This window comes from Sorex fumeus, unplaced genomic scaffold, assembly GCF_029834395.1.
Source record: "Sorex fumeus unplaced genomic scaffold, SorFum_2.1 ptg000072l, whole genome shotgun sequence".
Classification (NCBI taxonomy): Eukaryota; Metazoa; Chordata; class Mammalia; order Eulipotyphla; family Soricidae; genus Sorex; species Sorex fumeus.
The window spans coordinates 52888609-52907922 of record NW_026606129.1 but is presented as its reverse complement, the minus strand read 5'-3'; the positions used below and the strand labels follow the sequence as shown (position 1 = coordinate 52907922).

Genomic DNA, 19314 nt, shown 5'->3' with positions numbered 1-19314 from the left:
GTGTTTGGCATATCGAATACGTCACGGGGAGCTTGCCAGGTTTTGCCGTGTGAGCGAGATACTGTTGGTAGCTTGCCAGGCTCTCCGAGAGGGGTGGAGAAATCGAACTTGGGTTGGCCGCGTGCAAGGCAAATGCACTACCTGCTGTGCTATCGCTCCAGTTCATGTGATCAGAAGGGAGAAAATATATTAGTAATGTAAGCCCTGAAACAGTGAATTTTAAAACATTTTGTTTCTGTGTTGGGACCACACCCTATAGTGTAGTGAGGGTATTCTGGTTTACTACGATCTCCCAGTGATGCTTAGGGACTCTGGTGCTTGGAATCGCAGAAGGCTGGAGCAAGGCATGTGTTCCTAGAGCAGTTTTTTTACATCTAATTAGATTTCACATTTTATATTTATACTATTCAAAGCTGCCAAGTAACAAAGTTGTTTCGCTTTTTTTCATATTTTCTCCCTTAAAAATCTTGTAAAAGAGTCTGGAATGATACTGCAGAGTTTAAATGCTTCCATTGCGTGCAACCCACCCCTCCTAGATCCCTGGCACCAGATATGATCCCTTGAGTATATAGTCCCCTGAGAACCATCAGGAGTGACCACTTAAGCACGTTGGTGTGGCCCCAAACCCTCCTGCCTCTCGTTCCAAGTCTTGTAAAAATCTGCCCTAGACTCACTTGCAGATGAAAATATTTGGTACCTTATACAGAAAAGCCAAGTCATAATTGGGAAGTGGTGTATTGGAACCAGGAAAGGAATGGTGATGGCTGAAGCCAAGGGCTTCAGTTATGATCTTCTACTTGGAATTCCTGGAACAAAGAACAAAGAGTTGTTTATTGAATAAATCTTTTACGCATAAGGATTTGCAATTGAATTCCTGAGTTATCTTTGAAAGTACATCCCTTACGAGTAAGACCCAAAGATTCATATCTGATAAATTTCTGTAATGGCCTATTCAGGTTCTGAAATTTTTCTATAGAGACGTCTGAAAGATTAATATTTTCTGCTCAGATGTGGAACTTTCCAGAGTTGGGGTTTTGTTCCAAGTTCACCTTCCTTCCACTTGGTAAAGTCTTGGAGTAAGTACTCTAATCACAACAGGATATATGTTTTGAGAAATAGTTTCTACTACATGAAACTTCTCCTGAACTGCCACATCTAATAGGATCTGGATATAGAGAAACAATCATACTATGGGAGGAGATGGCAGGAATGCCCCCAGTATAGTCAGGAAACAGCAGTGGTCCGATGAAAATATAGGCAGTGACAGGGTCAGAGAGAGAATATAGTGGGCAAGGTGCTTTCCTTGCACACAGCAAACCCGGGTTAAGTTCCTTGTACTACAAATATATTGTCCCTGAACCCCACCAGAATTGATCCTTGAGTGATGAGCATAATTCTCAGCCCTAGGAAACAAGGGTGTTTGTCTCTCCTAATTGGGTTATTTCAGGTTGCCATGAATACCATCATGGCTAGGGAAGTAAGCCTTTCAGAGTCACTTAAAATCTTGATTTAAAGACAGCAGTTTCTTCTCTTGCATTTTATTTTCTTAGTTTTGTTTTCAAAGCATATTTAAACCATGGCGAGAGAACACATGGCCTTTGGTTTCTTCATGACTTAAAATAAGAAAGAGCCAGATAGTACAGTGGGTACAGTGCTTGCCTTGCATATGGTCAACCTGGGTTCAGTCCCCAGCATCCCAAGTCTTCCAGGAGTGATTCCCAAGCACAGAGCCAAAATTAACCCCTGAGCACCAGGGCCAAAGCGATAGTACAGCAGGTAGGGTGTTTGCATCGCACATGGCAGACCTGGGTTCGATTCCCGGCATCCCATATGGTCCCCCAACACCACCAGGAGTAATTCCTGAGTGCAGAGCCAGGAGTAACCCCTGAGCTGGGTGTGACCCAAAAAGCAAAAAAAAAAAAAAACCACAACCCTGAGTACCAAAATAGGGAGGGGAGGGGGGGAGGGAGGGAGGGAGGGAGGGAGGGTTTGGTAACTAGATAAGGAACCCATTCAGCCACATAATTCCCCACCCCCTCGGGTTCTTGGGCCACACCTGGCAGTGCTGAGGGATTACTTCTGGCTTGCACTCAGGGATCATTCCTTGTGGGCTCAGAGGATAATATGGGGTGCCAGGGATAGAACCTGGGTATCCTTTGTGTTCTCTCTCCAGCCTCAGTCACTTACCTTTTATTTCAGAAATGATCTTCCTTCCACTTAGAGGATAAAAAACAGAATAAAATATTCAGCAGGGCCAGAACGATAATAAAACTAGTCAAGCACTTGCCTTGACTGCAGCTGACCTGTGTTCATCTCCAGCACCCCATATGGTCCCCCAACACGCCTCAACCCAGGAGTGAGGTAGCCCAAAACAAACCAATATAGCCTGAAAACAAAAGTTTTTACCTCTGACTGGAGCAGTAGTACTGGGTAGGGCACTTATCTTATACGTGGCCCATCTGGTTTGGATCACTAGACAGTTCATATGGTCCCCAGTCCCTGCCAGGAGTAAGCCCTGAGCACTGCCAAATGTGACCTCAAAACAGCAACTACAAGAAGCATCTCTATATCTTACCGTGTAGAATTTAGTATTAAATAGAAATTAAGGTATGTTCTTTTTAATACAATCTGTTTAGTTGGTGACTGTTCAAGTCAGGCTAGAATTTTCTTATTAGTGTCCTGAGGACATATAACAGTGGACCAGTAATCATACTGGAAGATCATTTCTTCTCTTCTTAAAATTCACTTTTGGCAAGTTATTTGACTTCTCATACCATTTCCTCTAAGTTCAGTAAACCAAATTGTAGGTTCTCTTGAATAACTTTTAAAATCAGTTTCTGATCTGCAGCATCTTGTGCTTTGCTCAGTACTATTCACCTTTGGTTCTTAGTATTTCATCTCACTGGAGGTATTTGGAGAACAGGAAAAGGATTCTTGTGTAGGGATGAATATTTAGTGCTCACATGAATCATAGACTTTTTTTTTTTAAGCGAGGTTGGGATTGCAGAATGATCTGTAATATGCTAAGATGTAGATACAGACAGATACATACACACTGCAGAGAACCTCATCTGACAGTCTCCTTTGTTTTCTGCTAAATAGTTCAGTTGTTCAGGCATGATTGTCCTAAATGAAATACTTCTCAGTGGTTGGTTGGTTTGGTTTTTGGATTTTTGGTTTGTTTGAAAATCAAAACTGGTAGTAATAGTGGGAAACAGTTTTATTCCACTTTTATTCATCTTAAATCACACATAAAAATGTTTTGCAGTTGATAATAGATTTTATTTTCTTTGGGTGTCAAGATCTTATTTTTTTTTAAGAATTATATGTTTTACAGCTCTAAGCAGGTATGACTGATATTCATTGACTACTCCTGCCAGGGTCACTGTTTTTGACTATCTTGGAATTTTTCTAATGTTTGCTTATAGCTTTTAGCATGTTTACTATGTATGTCGCATATGTAATCAAATTATAGTCATTATAAAGCATCTATTCATAAGATTAATTTGTTCCATCTTGATCCTTATATAAAAAAACTGAACTTGTTTTCATTTTCCTCCTTTTTTACCTTTCAACAGTAAAAAGAATATAAGAAAGCAGCGAATGAAAATCTTATTCAATGTTGTTCTTGAAGCCCGAGAGCCGGGTTCAGGAAGAAGACTTTGTGATCTCTTTATGGTTAAACCATCCAAAAAGGACTATCCTGATTATTACAAAATCATCTTAGAGCCAATGGACTTGAAAATAATTGAACATAACATTCGCAATGACAAGTATGCAGGGGAAGAGGGAATGATAGAAGACATGAAGCTTATGTTTCGGAATGCTAGACACTACAACGAAGAGGGCTCCCAGGTATGGAAGGAAATATGGAAACCCTGGCATAGACGCATTTTCTCTGTTGTACTGGTAGAGTAGTGTAATTCCAGACATCAAACTGAGATTATTCTTCTTCGTCATCGTCGTCTTATTTTTGGAGGGGAGGGGGTGCTTTTTTGGGCACCCCCACATTATCTCTGTGGGGTCAGAGCAATAGTACAGTAGGTTAGGCACTTGCCTTGCATGTGGCCGACCCAGGTTCGATCCCAGAATCTCAGATGGTCCCTGAGCCCTGCCAGGAGTCATCCATAAGTGCAATACTGCCAGGTGTAGCCCAAAAAAACAAAATAAAACATATGGTCTTAGCAGTTTAAAATGAGTCAGGGTGTGTTCTGGAAAGATAGTATAGGAAGTAAGGCACTTGTCTTCATGCTTCTGACCCTGATTCAAGTCCCTGAGTTCTGCCAGGACTCACTTCTGAACACCAACAGGTGTATCCAAAGAAAATAACAGAAATACAATGGGATACAGAATTGGAGAAGTGGCTAAAAGGGCTGAGCACATATTTTGCCTGTCGAAGACCTGGGTTTAATCCCTGGCCCTGGGTGTCATTGGGAATTATCCTCAAGCACCAGCAGGTATTGCCCCAAAACAAAGCACGAAAATGAGATGCAGTAATTTTTTTAAATTTTGTATTCTAGCATCCAAAATTTGAATTTTGCTTCTGTCAACCTCTGTGTAAATAATTATCTTTTCCTCATCTGTGTTGGGGATAATGATAATACTTTATATCAGGGGATAGTATAGTATATAATGAGATAATAAATGTAGAAAATGCCTGGTATTGGATAAGCACTCAAGTGAAAGCCAGTGGCATAAAAATCTTTCGTGAGGGGCAGATAGTATAATGGGGAGGGCACACACAGCTGACCCAGGTTTGATCCCTGGCATTCCACATGGTCCCTGAGCACCACCTTGAGTAATTCCTGAGCTCAGAGCCAGGAATAGCCCCTGAGCATCACCACTGTGACCCCAAAAGTACAAAAAAAAATTTTACGTGATGATTAATACATGATGATTAATTGGTGGCCGTACTTCTAAGGATGGTCCCCAAAACGGTACAATTAAATAATCAAGATATTTTCATAAGTGCACCTATAAATAATTGATCTTGGGCTGGAGAGTTAGTTCAGTGGTTCAGGTGCTTGCCCTGCATGCAGCCATCCAAAGTTCAATCCCTGACACTACAGGTAGTACCCTGAGCCCCAACCTGAGCACAGCCCTGAATATAGTTGGGTGTGACTCAACAACCTCCACCAAAAATTGATTGTTTCAAAGCTTCTTTATACTTAGTACTTATAAGTACAGCTAAGACTGCATTCCTCTTTTCTTGTATTGATGTTTCAAATCCTTTAAATTTCACAGAAATAATGTTTTAAAATAGTAATTTTTCTGCCTGTTAAAATGACTCCAAAAGTCGGCACCAAGGGATTAGAGCAATAATACAGTGAGTAGGGTGTTTGCCTTGCATGCAGCTAACCCAGGTTCAATTTCCAGCACCCCGAATAGTTCCCTGAGCCCCAGCAGGAGTAAGCCCTGGGCACCACTTAGCGTGGTCCCAAAATAAAAGACGCCAAATACGCTTATAATCAGCAAAGTGTTCTTTCAGAGTTTACTCTGTCCTATAGCCACTTGTATGCTGTTTATCTTTGCCTTTAGAGGAGGTGTCCAGGCTGGGGGTGTAGTTTAATGGCAGAGAACTTGGGAGCCAGAGAAATAGTACAGCACAATAGTAAAACACAAGTAGTGTGCTTGTGTTGCACATGACTGACCCGAGTTTAATCTCCAGCAACTTAATACGGTCCTATGAGGGAGCCAGGAGTAAACCCTGAGCACAGCTGGGTGTGGCCCAGAAACTAAAAAAATGAGTAAATAACTGTAGAGAACTTTCCTTGCATGTGTGAGATCGTGGGTCATTCTTTGGCATTACACACACAAAAAGGAGGTGGTCAAGAAAGCAAAGTCACCCTTTCCTTCAGCCCCTCTACTAGTTAGGAGAATACAACCTTTGCCAGAAGATTGCCTGCAGGGAGTATTGGAAGGAGACCTCTGTAGGTAAGTAACCTAGTTCTTGGCTACAAACTCTGCCTTTGGTTTAATCTTCAGAGATTGAAGAATCAGAACTGTGAGCTTGAACTTGGAAGTTAGCAATATTTGGAATACTTTTCCCACTTTTTTTTCTTTTTTTTTTTTTAACACACCTGGAAGTGCTTGGGGGTGAATACTGCTGGCTCTATGCCCAGGGATTAGTCCCAGAAGTATTTAGGGAACTAAATGTGATGCTAAGGATTGAACCCATTCCTCCTGTTTGCAAAGCATATGTTCATCCCACCAGGTAGTGAAGAGACAGACTAGTATTTCGTATTTTGAATCATTTTCTATTGAGATAAGTCTGCTAGTTTGAAGGCCTAGTGGAACAGAAAAAAATATAGTTTTAATTAAAATAACACATGTAAATTTGGAACTTGTAGTGAGGGTTGGGATATAGTTCAGTAGTAGAGAGCAGTATGCTGCACATGTATGAATCACTGAGTTTGATCCCTAGTATCACAAAAACAAAAAAAAATTTCCAATGGTTCTGCAGTAGTTCTCAAAAATGTCTTGTATGCCTGCTCACTAGAATCAGCTTGAAAATTTAAAACAACAAACCAGCTGAAACCTAGACCTATTCCACAGAAATGTGATTTAGTTGCCCTTTAACTTTAAATTTTCAATTAACCAATTGGTTTTCTTAATACAGATTTAAAATTTTATTAAAATTTCTTTAGGGATATATATTGTGTATTTCAAAACAAAGTTACATGTCAGATATTACCTATGTTGTATATTATTAATAATATTATATTTCAATAGAAAATAACTGTAGATTTATTCATGAAATATAGGTATACAATGATGCACACATCTTGGAGAAGTTGCTCAAAGATAAGAGGAAAGAACTGGGTCCACTGCCTGATGACGATGACATGGCTTCTCCCAAACTCAAACTAAGTAAGGCAGCCTCACACCTTATTATTCTATTCAGTCTGTGGGGGGAGATTATAGCTTTATTAAAATAACAGTAATTGGTGACTATATTTGAACTCACTAGCATTCTAGCATGGTGTTTCTTCCCTTCTCTGAGAAATTTTCTAGTATTTAAAGTAAACTGATAATCAGCCTAATCAGTGGCTGAATAAATAGCAGTACTCTTTTTTTTTTTTTTTTTTTTATTGAATCACTGTGGGAAAGGTTACAAAGCTTTCAGGTTTATGTCTCAGTCATGCAAATATCAAACACATTTCCCTTTACCAATATTTATTTTTTACCATGAAGAACCCCAATAAAACCCCACCCCCCACCCCTCCCCGTCCCTGTGAGGCAGATGAATTCTAGTTAACACTCTATCTGCTTTGATTAGATTCATTGTTTCAATAAAAGATTCACCACTATTATTTAGAGTTTACCCCCCCCCCCCCCAAATCAGACATGCTGAAAAAGCATTGTGAAGTGATTTGCTTTCTACGGCTGGGTTCAAGAATTAAATGTTGGTTTTGGATTTCTGCTCTTTTACCTATTGACCCTGGAAGTATTTCTACTGAAAGTCAGATAGTTAAGAAATTGGTTTCTGTGTTCTGGAGTCCTGGCCGTGCTGGAGAGCCGCTCGCGGGGGGCAACCGGTGGCCTCGATAGGGCGTGAAGGGTGGAGCGAAACGCCCCCCTTCCCATGAGGTTTTAGTCGCCCCCACACTCCCGGCTCATACCTGCTGTCCACAAGGCTCCCATGTGGCCGCCATCTTTCTTTCCAGAGAGGAGAGGGCGAATGGGGCAACACCCTTTCCCCTCCGGCAGACTTGATGGCCTGGATCAATGCATAGTCCGTTCACTTTTCTGCTCCAAGCTGCTGGGTTCTGCATTAAGTCCTTGTGCTTCTGGGGCCGTGGCCGTGCTGGAGAGCCGCTCGCGGGGGGCAACTGGTGACCTCGGTAGGGCGTGAAGGACGGACCAGAACGCCCCCCTTCCCATGAGGTTTTAGTCGCCCCCACACCCCCGGCTCATACCTGCTGTCCACAAGGCTCCCATGTGGCCGCCATCTTTCTTTCCAGAGGGAGGAGGGCGGAAGGGAGCAACACCCTTTCCCCTCTGGGCAGAAATGATTGCCTGGATTAACGCATAGTCCTTTCACTTTTCTGCTCCAAGCTGCTGGGTTCTGCATTAGGTCATTGTGCTTCTGGGGCTGTGGCCGTGCTGGAGAGCCGCTCGTGGGGGCAACCCGTGGCCTCGGTAGGGCGTGAAGGGCGGACCGAAACGCCCCCCTTCCCATGAGGTTTTAGTCGCCCCCACACTCCCGGCTCATACCTGCTGTCCACAAGGCTCCCATGTGGCCGCCATCTTTCTTTCCAGAGAGGAGAGGGCGAATGGGGCAACACCCTTTCCCCTCCGGCAGACTTGATGGGCTGGATCAACGAATAGTCCGTTCACTTTTCTGCTCCAAGCTGCTGGGTTCTGCATTAAGTCCTTGTGCTTCTGGGGCCATGGCCGTGCTGGAGAGCCGCTCGTGAGGGGTGACTGGTGACCTTGGTAGGGCGTGAAGGACGGACTGGAACGCCCCCCTTCCCATGAGGTTTTAGTCGCCCCCACGCCCCCGGCTCATACCTGCTGTCCACAAGGCTCCCATGTGGCCGCCATCTTTCTTTCCAGAGGGAGGAGGGCAGAAGGGAGCAACACCCTTTCCCCTCTGGGCAGAAATGATTGCCTGGATTAACGCATAGTCCTTTCACTTTTCTGCTCCAAGCTGCTGGGTTCTGCATTAAGCCCTTGTGCTTCTGGGGCTGTGGCCGTGCTGGAGAGCCGCTCGTGGGGGGCAACTGGTGACCTTGGTAGGGCGTGAAGGACGGACCAGAACGCCCCCCTTCCCATGAGGTTTTAGTCGCCCCCACACCCCCGGCTCATACCTGCTGTCCACAAGGCTCCCATGCGGCCGCCATCCTTCTTTCCAGAGAAGAGAGGGCGAATGGGGCAACACCCTTTCCCCCCCAGCAGACTTGATGGCCTGGATTAACGCATAGTCCTTTCACTTTTCTGCTCCAAGCTGCCAGGTTCTGCATTAAGTCCTTGTGCTTCTGGGACTGTGGCCGTGCTGGGGAGCCGCTCGTGGGGGGCAACTGGTGACCTCGGTAGGGCGTGAAGGACGGACCAGAACGCCCCTCTTCCCATGAGGTTTTAGTCGCCCCCACACCCCCGGCTCATACCTGCTGTCCACAAGGCTCCCATGTGGCCGCCATCTTTCTTTCCAGAGGGAGGAGGGCGGAAGGGAGCAACACCCTTTCCCCTCTGGGCAGAAATGATTGCCTGGATTAACGCATAGTCCTTTCACTTTTCTGCTCCAAGCTGCTGGGTTCTGCATTAAGCCCTTGTGCTTCTGGGGCTGTGGCCGTGCTGGAGAGCCGCTCGTGGGGGGCAACTGGTGACCTCGGTAGGGTGTGAAGGACGGACCGGAACGCCCCCCTTCCCATGAGGTTTTAGTCGCCCCCACACCCCCGGCTCATACCTGCTGTCCACATGGCTCCCATGCGGCCGCCATCCTTCTTTCCAGAGAAGAGAGGGCGAATGGGGCAACACCCTTTCCCCTCCGGCAGACTTGATGGCCTGGATTAACGCATAGTCCTTTCACTTTTCTGCTCCAAGCTGCCGGGTTCAATAGCAGTACTCTTTAAAAAATAAACTGATAAGAAAATATGAGGACTAGAACATGACATCAAAGATTTCATTTACTTTTCTTAAATATAGTGAACATTTTGTAAATGTTGGATAGTAAGAATAAATTTGTTTTTCTTCTATATATGATGCCTGGAAGAGGATAGTGGAAGGTTTGTTCATATTTGTATGTTTGATGATTGCTAGAATTTCAAAATAATCTCCCTGCGCTCCCCCCCAAAAAAATCTTCCCAATGATCCCAGCATCTCCTACTAGGTTTGAGAAGTAAAAGATATCCAGCCACTGCACTGAAAGTTAATTCAACTGTGTTGTGAGTGTAAAGCACCAATAGTTGTTTTATTAAATGCTGTAGGAAAAATATAATAGCAAAAATTAATACTGTGGGCTAAAAAGAGGTTTCCACATTGTTTTAAATATATAAATAGGGGCCAGAGAGATAGTACAGCAAGTAGAGCATTTGCCTTATACCTAGCCAACCAGTTTCAATCCCCGTCATCCCATATGGTCCTCCACAAGCATCATCAGGAGTGATCCCTGAACTCAAACCCAGGGGTAAGCCCTGACCATCGCCAGGTGTGTCCCATAAACTAAAAAATATAATATATATGAAGTGGGCTGGAGAGATAGTAATACAGCAAGGAAGGGCAGACCCGAATTCAGTTCCTGGCATCCCATATGGTCCCCCAAGATGAACAGGAGTGATCCCTGAGCACCACTGGGTGTGTCCTCAAAACAGAACAAAACATATATCCACACACACAATAAATACTGAAAAAATGGGAGTTGTGCTGTGTCCTCAGTTGTCATCTTTGCTAAAATGGCAGGGGGAAAGCAGACCTGACTTTTTTTAATATGAAATGACTATAAGTAAAGGCCCTCCCGTTGATCGTCGATTTGCTCGAGCGGGCCCAGTAACGTCTCCATTGGAGACTTTGTTGTTACTGTGTTTGGCATATCGAATACATCACAGGGAGCTTGCCAGGCTCTGCCGCGCGGGCGAGATACTCGGTAGCTTGCCGGGCTCTCCGAGAGGGGCGGAGGAATCAAACTCGGGTCGGCCATGTTGGCTGCATGCAAGGCAAACGCCCTACCGCTGTGCTATAAATTGAATATTTTTGCATATGGTTCATTTCTAAGTAAAGATTCATTTAAGAGGTTTTTAGGTCTGTTTTTGTTTTGCTTTTGATGGTGTCAGGGATTGAACCGAGGTCCTCTTGCAAGGCAGGCCCTCTACCACTGAGCTATATACCTAACTCTAAGTGATATTATTTTTTTTTTGTTAGGACATTTCCCTTTTTGTGGAATTGTAAAACACACACATAAGATTTGCAGAACTGTAAACCTTTTTGTTTATATTTTATAAAGACACAGTGTCTTTTAAAACTAGAATTAATTGGTTGAGTTGACCTGTGTGTGTATATATCACGGTATCACTGTCATCCCGTTGTTCATCAGTTTGCTCAAGCAGGCATTAGTAATGTCTCCATTCATCCTAGCCCTGAGATTTTAGCAGTCTCTTTACTTGTCCTTCCCAATGTTACCGCATGGAGGCTCTTTCAGGGTCAGGGGAATGAGACCCATTATTGTTACTGTTTTTGGCATATCGAATATGCCATGGGGAACTTGCCAGGCTCTGCCGTATGGGCAGGATACTCTCAGTAGCTTGCTGAGTTCTCTTAGAGACTATAAGAGGTCACACGGCCTCAAATGATACCGAGACTACCACCCACTTCTGGAAGCTTTGTTTTATAGTCTCTGGATCTTGGCCATTGATGGGATTACTTGGCGCCAGGGGCAGTTTGTGGGTGTGACTGCCTAGCTACTGGAAAATGGGGGATGTGAGTGAAGAAGGCCCAGTCCTGATCCAATCAGGCTTGGAGATCTCACCCCCGGGTCCCGCACACCTGGGTGCCTCTGCTGGTTCCTTCATGAGCGTGAGGCTCATCCCTGTGTGTGGAGAGTGGCCTTGAGCATGGCTGTGGCTAGGTTCTGGAGGTCTTCGGCTACTGGGGCTCTGCTCAGGGCAGGGAGGGAAATTCAGCCTGTCCCCCTCCGATGGTCCCCGGTGAAGACAGCCAGGTGCAGGGGCTGGAGACTGCGTAGCTCTCTTAGGTGAGCTTTGTTTTATAGTCTCTGGAGTGTGCATATATAACTCAACAAATATGTATATGCGTAAGAGGATATCTATTATATATATTTTTTGTTTGTTTTCGGGCCACACCTGGCTGTGCTCAAGGCTTATTCCTGGCTCTGCACTTAGGGTTCATTCCTGGTAGGGTTCATCCCCAGCCCTACATATGGTCTCCCAATCACTGCCAGGGATCACTTGAGCATAGAGTGAGGAATAGCCCCTGAACACCACTAGGTATGACTCAGAAACAGAAGCAAAAAAGAATATTATGCCATTGGGACCAGAGAGATAGTACAGCAGCTAGAGATAGTACATGCAGATAGTACACACAGCAAACACAGATTCAATCCCCAGCATCCCATGTGGTCCTTTGAGCAATGATCCCTGCCTGAGTACTGAGCCAGAAGTTAGGCCTGAACACCACTTATATTTTTATATATACATATATATGGGCTGGAGCGATAGCACAGCGGTAGGGCGTTTGCCTTACACGCAGCCAACATGGCCGACCCGAGTTCTATTCCTCCGCCCCTCTCGGAGAGCCCGGCAAGCTACCGAGAGTATTCGATATGCCAGACACAGTAACAACAAAGTCTCCAATGGAGACATTACTGGGCCCACTCGAGCAAATCGACGAGCAACGGGAGTGCCTTTATTTATTTATTTTATATATATATATATAATAGAATTCCTCTATATATATTCTTCTATATATTCTAATATATATTAGAATATATAGAAGAATTTTCTGTTTTAAGTTTAGAGGAATTCCATTATATATATAATGGAATTCCTCTAAACTTAAAACAGAAAATTAGTTTATTCATTTATTTTTTGATTTTTCACTCCCTATGGTGCTGAGAGGCTGCCCCTCCAGTGTGATGCTTGGGGATCACTCCCACGGCAGTATTCTTGGAACCATGCAGTCAAATCCAGGACTCCAGCATGCAAATCATGTACTCTACCTCATGAATAACTACCCGACCCAGAAAAGTTTGCTTTAAAATGATGTGGTATGCAATAGGAGAAAATATTTGACACCTAGGAATATATATAAAACACTTTAAAATGAATGTGAAAATCATAGATCTTTATTAAGAGATTATTAAGGTATGTTTAGTTTTGTTTAGAATTTCTTTTAAAAATTTTATCCACACCCCTGGGGCTGGAGTGATAGCACAGCGGGTAGGGCATTTGCCTTGCACGCTGCTGACCCGGGTTCAATTCCCAGCATCCCATATGGTCCCCCGAGCACTGCCAGGAGTAATCCCTATGCATTGCTGTGTGTGACCCAAAAAGCAAAAAAAAAAAAAAAATAGTAATTCATACAACGAGTTGTGGAGTTGGCACATTTTCAGCTGTGGTGCTTACCTAAGTGTTCACATAACAAGTTATGGTAGTTGTATACTCAGCCACAGTACTTACAAAGCTTGTACTCCTTTAGTTATGCTTGCACACATGGTCACCATGCATCAAAGTTGTGGCACACAGATTGTCGTTCTGGTGTTCACTGGGATCACTGTTGTACTTTCCAGGGGTTACGTTTTCTGATCATGACTCTAGTTGCAGTGTTCGCCAGGGATCATACTCCCTGTTTCTGCTGTTCACACAGATTTCCAGCAGTTGTAAAATCAGTTGTGGTACCAGAGGGAGCAGACAGCATCGTTAACTCCAGGCTCAAACAGCAGAGCTGCCCGGATCATGCTCAGCACATGTGGGCAACCAAGGAGTTGGAATTAGTGACCATATGCTTGAAAGGGAAGCACACTTAATATGATAGCCGTTCTATGCTATTCCTCCAGGTCTATAAAGAAGACTTTGTTATGAGACGGGACAGTGAATTGAGCCACGCTTGGCAGTGTTCAGGGCTTAGTACTTAGGAGATCGTGTACAGTGCCAGAGATCCAGACCAGCTGCATGCAGGGGAAGCACCTTACTCCTGTATTATCTCTCCAGCCCAGAAGTCTTAAGTAATGGAAAGTTTATCTTATTCATAGATATTACCACTAGGAGATTTAGAATTTTCTAATTCTTAAATACCTTGCAAATTTTCAGTTTTCATGGCATTTCAAAGTTTATACAGAAGTTAAAACTAAAGCAAGATCAGATTGTTTTGTGGTTTTTGTTTGTGTATGTGTATTTGTGTATTTTGGGCCACACTTGGCAGTGCTCAGGGCTTACTGGCGCTGAATGCAGAGATCACTCCTGGCAGGCTCAGTGCTGGGAATCGAACCGGGGCTGGCCATGTGCAAGGCAAAAGCTCTACCTACTGTATTATCACTCCAATCCTAGCAAAATAAAATTGGGAAAGAGGGGGTGAAGATGTTGCTCAGTAATAGAGCACTTACCTTGCATGCATAGCCCATAGTTGGATCCCTGGCACTGAAAATAAAAAATGCTTTTAAGAAGACAATATGATGTTATTCTAAGTATAAACACATTAGCAGAGCAGAATAGAAGATATAAACAAAATTTTTCTATCACATAGCTTTCTGATATATATTTGAATTTGTCGATCATTCAAGAATGATCTTTCAGTGATTTTTTTTTCCTTTTTTTAATTTTTGGGTCACACCTAGCAATCTCTGCTCGGGGATCACTTGTGGAAGGGTCTGGTGACTAAATGAGGTACTGGAGATCAAACCCAGGTTGGCCACATGTGGTGCAAGTGCTTTATCCACTGTACGATCCCTCCAATCCAGTAATTGTTTTATTTATGAAAAATAGTTCTCTTATAATATACAAGTGTAAATTTCATGTGGATAGGGCCTGGAGAGATAGTATAGAAGTTAGGACTCACACAACCATCTAACCAGCATTCGATCACCGGTATCCCACATGGTCCCAGTGATCCCTGAGGAGTGATCCCTGAACACAGAGCCAGAAGTAAACCCTGAGCACCACCAGGTGTGCCCAAAAACCAAAAACAAATTCATGTGGTTGAAAAATAAATATAAAAGACGGAACTCCAAATGTTATAGGAGACAATGAATGAGACTATTCTCAGGATATGGAGAAATTTTATTTTAGAACAATAAAAGGGGGGCCAGAGTGATAGTACAGTGGGTAGGGCGTTTTCCTGGCATGCAGTAGACTTGAGTTTGATCCCCAGCATCCCATATCATTCCCTGAGCACTGCCGAAAGAGTAATTCCTGAGTGCAGAGCCAGGAATAAACCCCTGAGCATCGCCACGTGTGACCCAAAAAGCCAAAAAAAAAAAAAAGGAACAAACCATAAAAGACAGATTGAGTAGACTGAAACAAAATTTATAATTCATTGTTAAGGGCAAGATGTGTAGCTCAGTGGTGGAATGCACTGCTAGCATATGAGGCCCTGAGTTGGATCCCCACCATTGCATAACCTTTCAGCTACTGCCAAGTAAAGCCCTGGTAGCTCTGGAACACCACAGCTTGGTGCATTTGCTGCCAGGAGTAGCTCCTATTAAAAGAACAAAGCCAGAGAAAGAGAGATGCCTTGCCAAAGGAAAGAGCGGGAAATATAAATAGGTAATTAGCAGAAAAGGAATCATGAGTGGCTAATTGTTGGTTAATAGTGAAGGGAGTGAGCAGTAATAGATAAATGAATGTTTTCTCGAATTAGTACAGTATACAGAAATGCAGCTAGATTTTTGGAAGGATATCAAGAGGTCAGGGGTTGGAGGCAGCTTGGAGAGAGTACAGAGGGTAAGGAGCATATCTTGCATGCAGTCAACCTTGGTTTGATCCCTGACACACATTATGGTCCCTCTCAAGCACTGTCAGGTTTGCCCTCCCCACACCCCCACCTCTACCCCCCCCCCCCCAAAAAAAAAGCCAAAAAAAATAAAGGAGAAGACAGGAGTGATACAGGATTTCCATTTTGTAGTTTCTGGCGTGTGGCTAGGACCCATTCTTCGAATAGTGACTAAAACTCTTAGCAGGTATGGGGGACCATATGGAGTACCTGGGATCGAGCCTGGGTTGGCTGCTTGTACGGCAAGCACTCTACCTGGCATATTATTACTCTGGCCTAAAACTATTTGTAACTTGACATCTTTCTGGCCATCAAAAAATCAGAAGAGAGTTTGGAACAGTTAGGTTAGCTGAAGATTTAAGGTAGTACTTCAATAATCAGAAAGTCAGGAAGCAAGAATAGTGGAAGATAGCTGATTTTGTACAAAAACTATGCCTAACTATCTCATTGATCCCTAAATTACACATGCATATGTCAGAATAAAGTATCCCAAGAGACATAAAATAACTGAGCAAATTATTGGGTTCTTGACCCTCCCACTTTTTACCACTAAGAGTAGAATCATTTTGCAGGGAAGTTTGGGGTTTGGGGTCCCACCTGTTGGTGCTCAGGGGCTGCTTCCTTGTCTGTGTTCAGTGGACTGTGCAGTGCCTGGGATTGAACCAGGGTCAGCCACATGCAAAGCAATGCTTTAACTCTTCCTGTATTAGCCATCTGATCCCTCAGCTTGGAGAATTTCTTGACTACTAATTCTTCAAATAAAATTTCTTCCCCTTTCTCACTCTTTCCCTTCTGAAATACTTATAATGTGAATGTTGTTCCTCATCATGCCATCTTAAATAACTCTTACATTATCTTCATTTTTTAAAAAATTTTTTTGCTGATCTTTTGGCTTCTGTACTTTCCCTTCAGACCTACTGATTTGTTTTGGCTTCTTTACTTTTGTTGAAGGTCTCTTTGCATTATTTTGTTTTGTTTTGGGCCTTTACCTGGCTGTGTCCAGGGCTTACTCCCAGCTCTGGGCTCCGGGATCACTCTTGATGGGCGTGGTAGACTGTATGGGGTGCCAGGAGTCGAACCCTGTGGGGTACAGGGAACCATATAGGATGCTAGGTTTCGCCGGTTTGGCTGTGTGCAAGGTCAAGAAAAGGTTTTTTTTTGGTTGATTTTTATTGTTTTGACATCACAGCTGTTAATGCCTCAGGGGCTATTCTGTGTTCAAGAGTTGAGGACCATGCAGTGTCAGGCATTAAACCCAGGCTCTAGCATGTGCTCTTGCCTGTGAGCCATCTTCCCAGCCTATGTGTTGGTTTCTTAGCATTTACCAAGAAGTTTGTTTCTCCAACGTTTACCCAGTTTTTTTGTTTTTGTTAAGAACTACTAGATTTAAGTGTATTAAATTTTGATCCATTGTTTCAGATTGGCTGCCATGTTCTTTCACTGTGACCATCATCAAAAGCCACTGATTGATTTTTTACCATCTAGTGTTTTAAGATATACCACACTCATCTTGGGTAGAATGCGAGTCAGTCCGTTGTCAAGAAGCTACTAATATTAGTATGTGAAATCCACATTTCTAAACTATAGTCTGTACTATCCTGCTGTGTGTGTGTGCATGTATGTTTAAAGATAAAATGTATCTAAATTTATATTAGTACTTCCTTTTTTGATTTTGGGCCACACAGGCAGTACTGGGATAGGAAAAGTACTCTTGGCCTTGTTGGGGGACTAACGGGGATTTAGTATCTAACCATGGGCTCACACATGCAAAGCATGGGATCCAGGCCTTTGATGTTTCTCCCTGACCTGATACAGATACTTTGAAATGAGATTCATGAATATAAGATGTTTTTGGTGTCCTATTTGAACGTGTTTCTTTTTCTCTTATGATGAAATTATACTGTCAATAGTTATTCTTTTGCTTCAACCTTCTTCACACCTACAGCAGACAGAACAATAACAGTTATTAATTTCCCACCAAAAATGTTACTGGAAATTCATGTAAATTTTTTCCGGTTCTTTTTCTAGGGTATCTTTCACTACTGTGGTGTTAAATACTATTTCACAAATCACCCTTATTTGTACTTATGCCTTCATATTCATACAGATGTTGGTTCATTTTATCCATTTAATACTAAATCTTTCTCTTTAGGTAGGAAGAGTGGCATATCTCCTAAAAAATCAAAATACATGACTCCGATGCAGCAAAAACTAAATGAAGTCTATGAAGCTGTGAAAAACTATACTGATAAAAGGGGCCGCCGCCTCAGTGCTATATTTCTGAGACTTCCGTCCAGATCTGAATTGCCAGATTACTATTTGACTATTAAAAAGCCAATGGACATGGAAAAAATTCGAAGTCACATGATGGCCAACAAATACCAAGATATAGACTCTATGGTTGAGGACTTCGTCATGATGTTCAACAATGCCTGTACATACAATGAACCCGAGTCTTTGATATACAAAGATGCCCTTGTCCTACACAAAGTCCTCCTTGAAACACGGAGAGACCTAGAGGGAGATGAGGATTCTCATGTCCCAAATGTAACCTTGCTGATTCAAGAGCTTATCCACAATCTTTTTGTGTCAGTCATGAGTCATCAGGATGATGAAGGAAGGTGCTACAGTGATTCATTAGCAGAAATTCCTGCTGTGGACCCCAACTTTCCAAATAAACTTCCTCTTACTTTTGACATAATTCGGAAGAATGTTGAAAATAATCGCTACCGGCGGCTCGATTTATTTCAAGAGCATATGTTTGAAGTATTGGAAAGAGCAAGAAGGATGAATCGGTATGTTTTCAAAGTCATTTTTCAAAAGGTGTTATTTATTGCAGAGCAGAAAAAATAATAGCTTGATTCAGCTTAGGTACATGATTACACTTGGTCAGGTACTATTTTAAGTTCTAATTAGGAAAACCTTGAAGAGGGCAAGTATATATGGTAAGGGAGGGAAGGGCATACAGCTGTATCATAAAGCTTCCTGTTCAGTCTTCTTGGTCTGAACACCACATGACGTTGCATGCATTCATTTCACTGTAGCACTGCACTGTCCTCCCATTGTTCATCGATTTGCTCGAGCAGGCGCCAGCAACATCTCACAACAAATTGTGAGACTTGTTGTTACTGTTTTTGGCATATCGAATACGTCACGGGGAGCTTGCCAGGCTTTGCCATGCGGGCGAGATACTCTCGGTAGCTTGCCGGCCTCTCCGAGAGGGACGGGTTGGCCGTGTGCAAGGCAAATCCCCTACCCGCTGTACTATCGCTCCAGCCCATTTCTTTCATGGTGCAGAAATTTTTTGTAAACCATTTCTGTTGTGGTGCCAGGATTTACTGTACTGTTAGTCATACTTTTCATGAATACATCATTCCAACACTGCACCCATCACCAGACTGCCTACTCCCCACTGCCAGTGCAAGGGCCTCTTCCCACCCATTTCCCCACCCCCCGTGTAAGTTCTTTAGTTCTGATGACTTTGACCACTTGTTGTTCCCTTGCTAAGTTTCTTTTTTTTTAATCTCATATTAGGGATAGATCTCATTTTCCTTTTTTTTTTTTTTATTGTGGAAGCGGTGACACCTACTCACATCGGTGAGTAGAGCTAAACTCCTGAAATTCCACAAGATTGCTAAAGTGAAAAAATTCTTTCAAAAACTTTATTTTTCTTACAGGTATGTAAGTTTAAAAAAGGAGTAATTCTGTGGTAATGCATTTTAAGAAGTACATGAAATAGATAAATCCTGAGAATGTCAAATTCAACGAGAGAGAAGAGAGTTAAGAAAAACATAAGGGAAGAATAAGCTTACAGAAATAAAAGTGTGTTTTACCCTAAGAAAGGAGAGTTCATTGCTGTGTTGACATCTGATA

The 19314-nt window shown here is 43.0% G+C and overlaps 2 protein-coding genes across 3 annotated transcripts in view; one reads left to right on the top strand and one right to left on the bottom strand.

The window, feature by feature from the left end:
- The window catches only part of GNL3 (G protein nucleolar 3), a 133843-nt gene that overhangs the window by 60727 nt on the left and 53802 nt on the right, over positions 1-19314 (bottom strand). The window lies entirely within an intron of this gene.
- PBRM1 (polybromo 1) overlaps positions 1-19314 on the top strand; it is a 112622-nt gene that overhangs the window by 52331 nt on the left and 40977 nt on the right. For both annotated transcript variants that reach the window (XM_056129234.1, XM_056129235.1), the window contains exons 16-18: positions 3579-3855; positions 6765-6870; positions 17594-18236. In XM_056129234.1, coding sequence (XP_055985209.1) covers positions 3579-3855; positions 6765-6870; positions 17594-18236 — 1026 coding nt within the window. The remainder of the gene's footprint in view (positions 1-3578; positions 3856-6764; positions 6871-17593; positions 18237-19314) is intronic.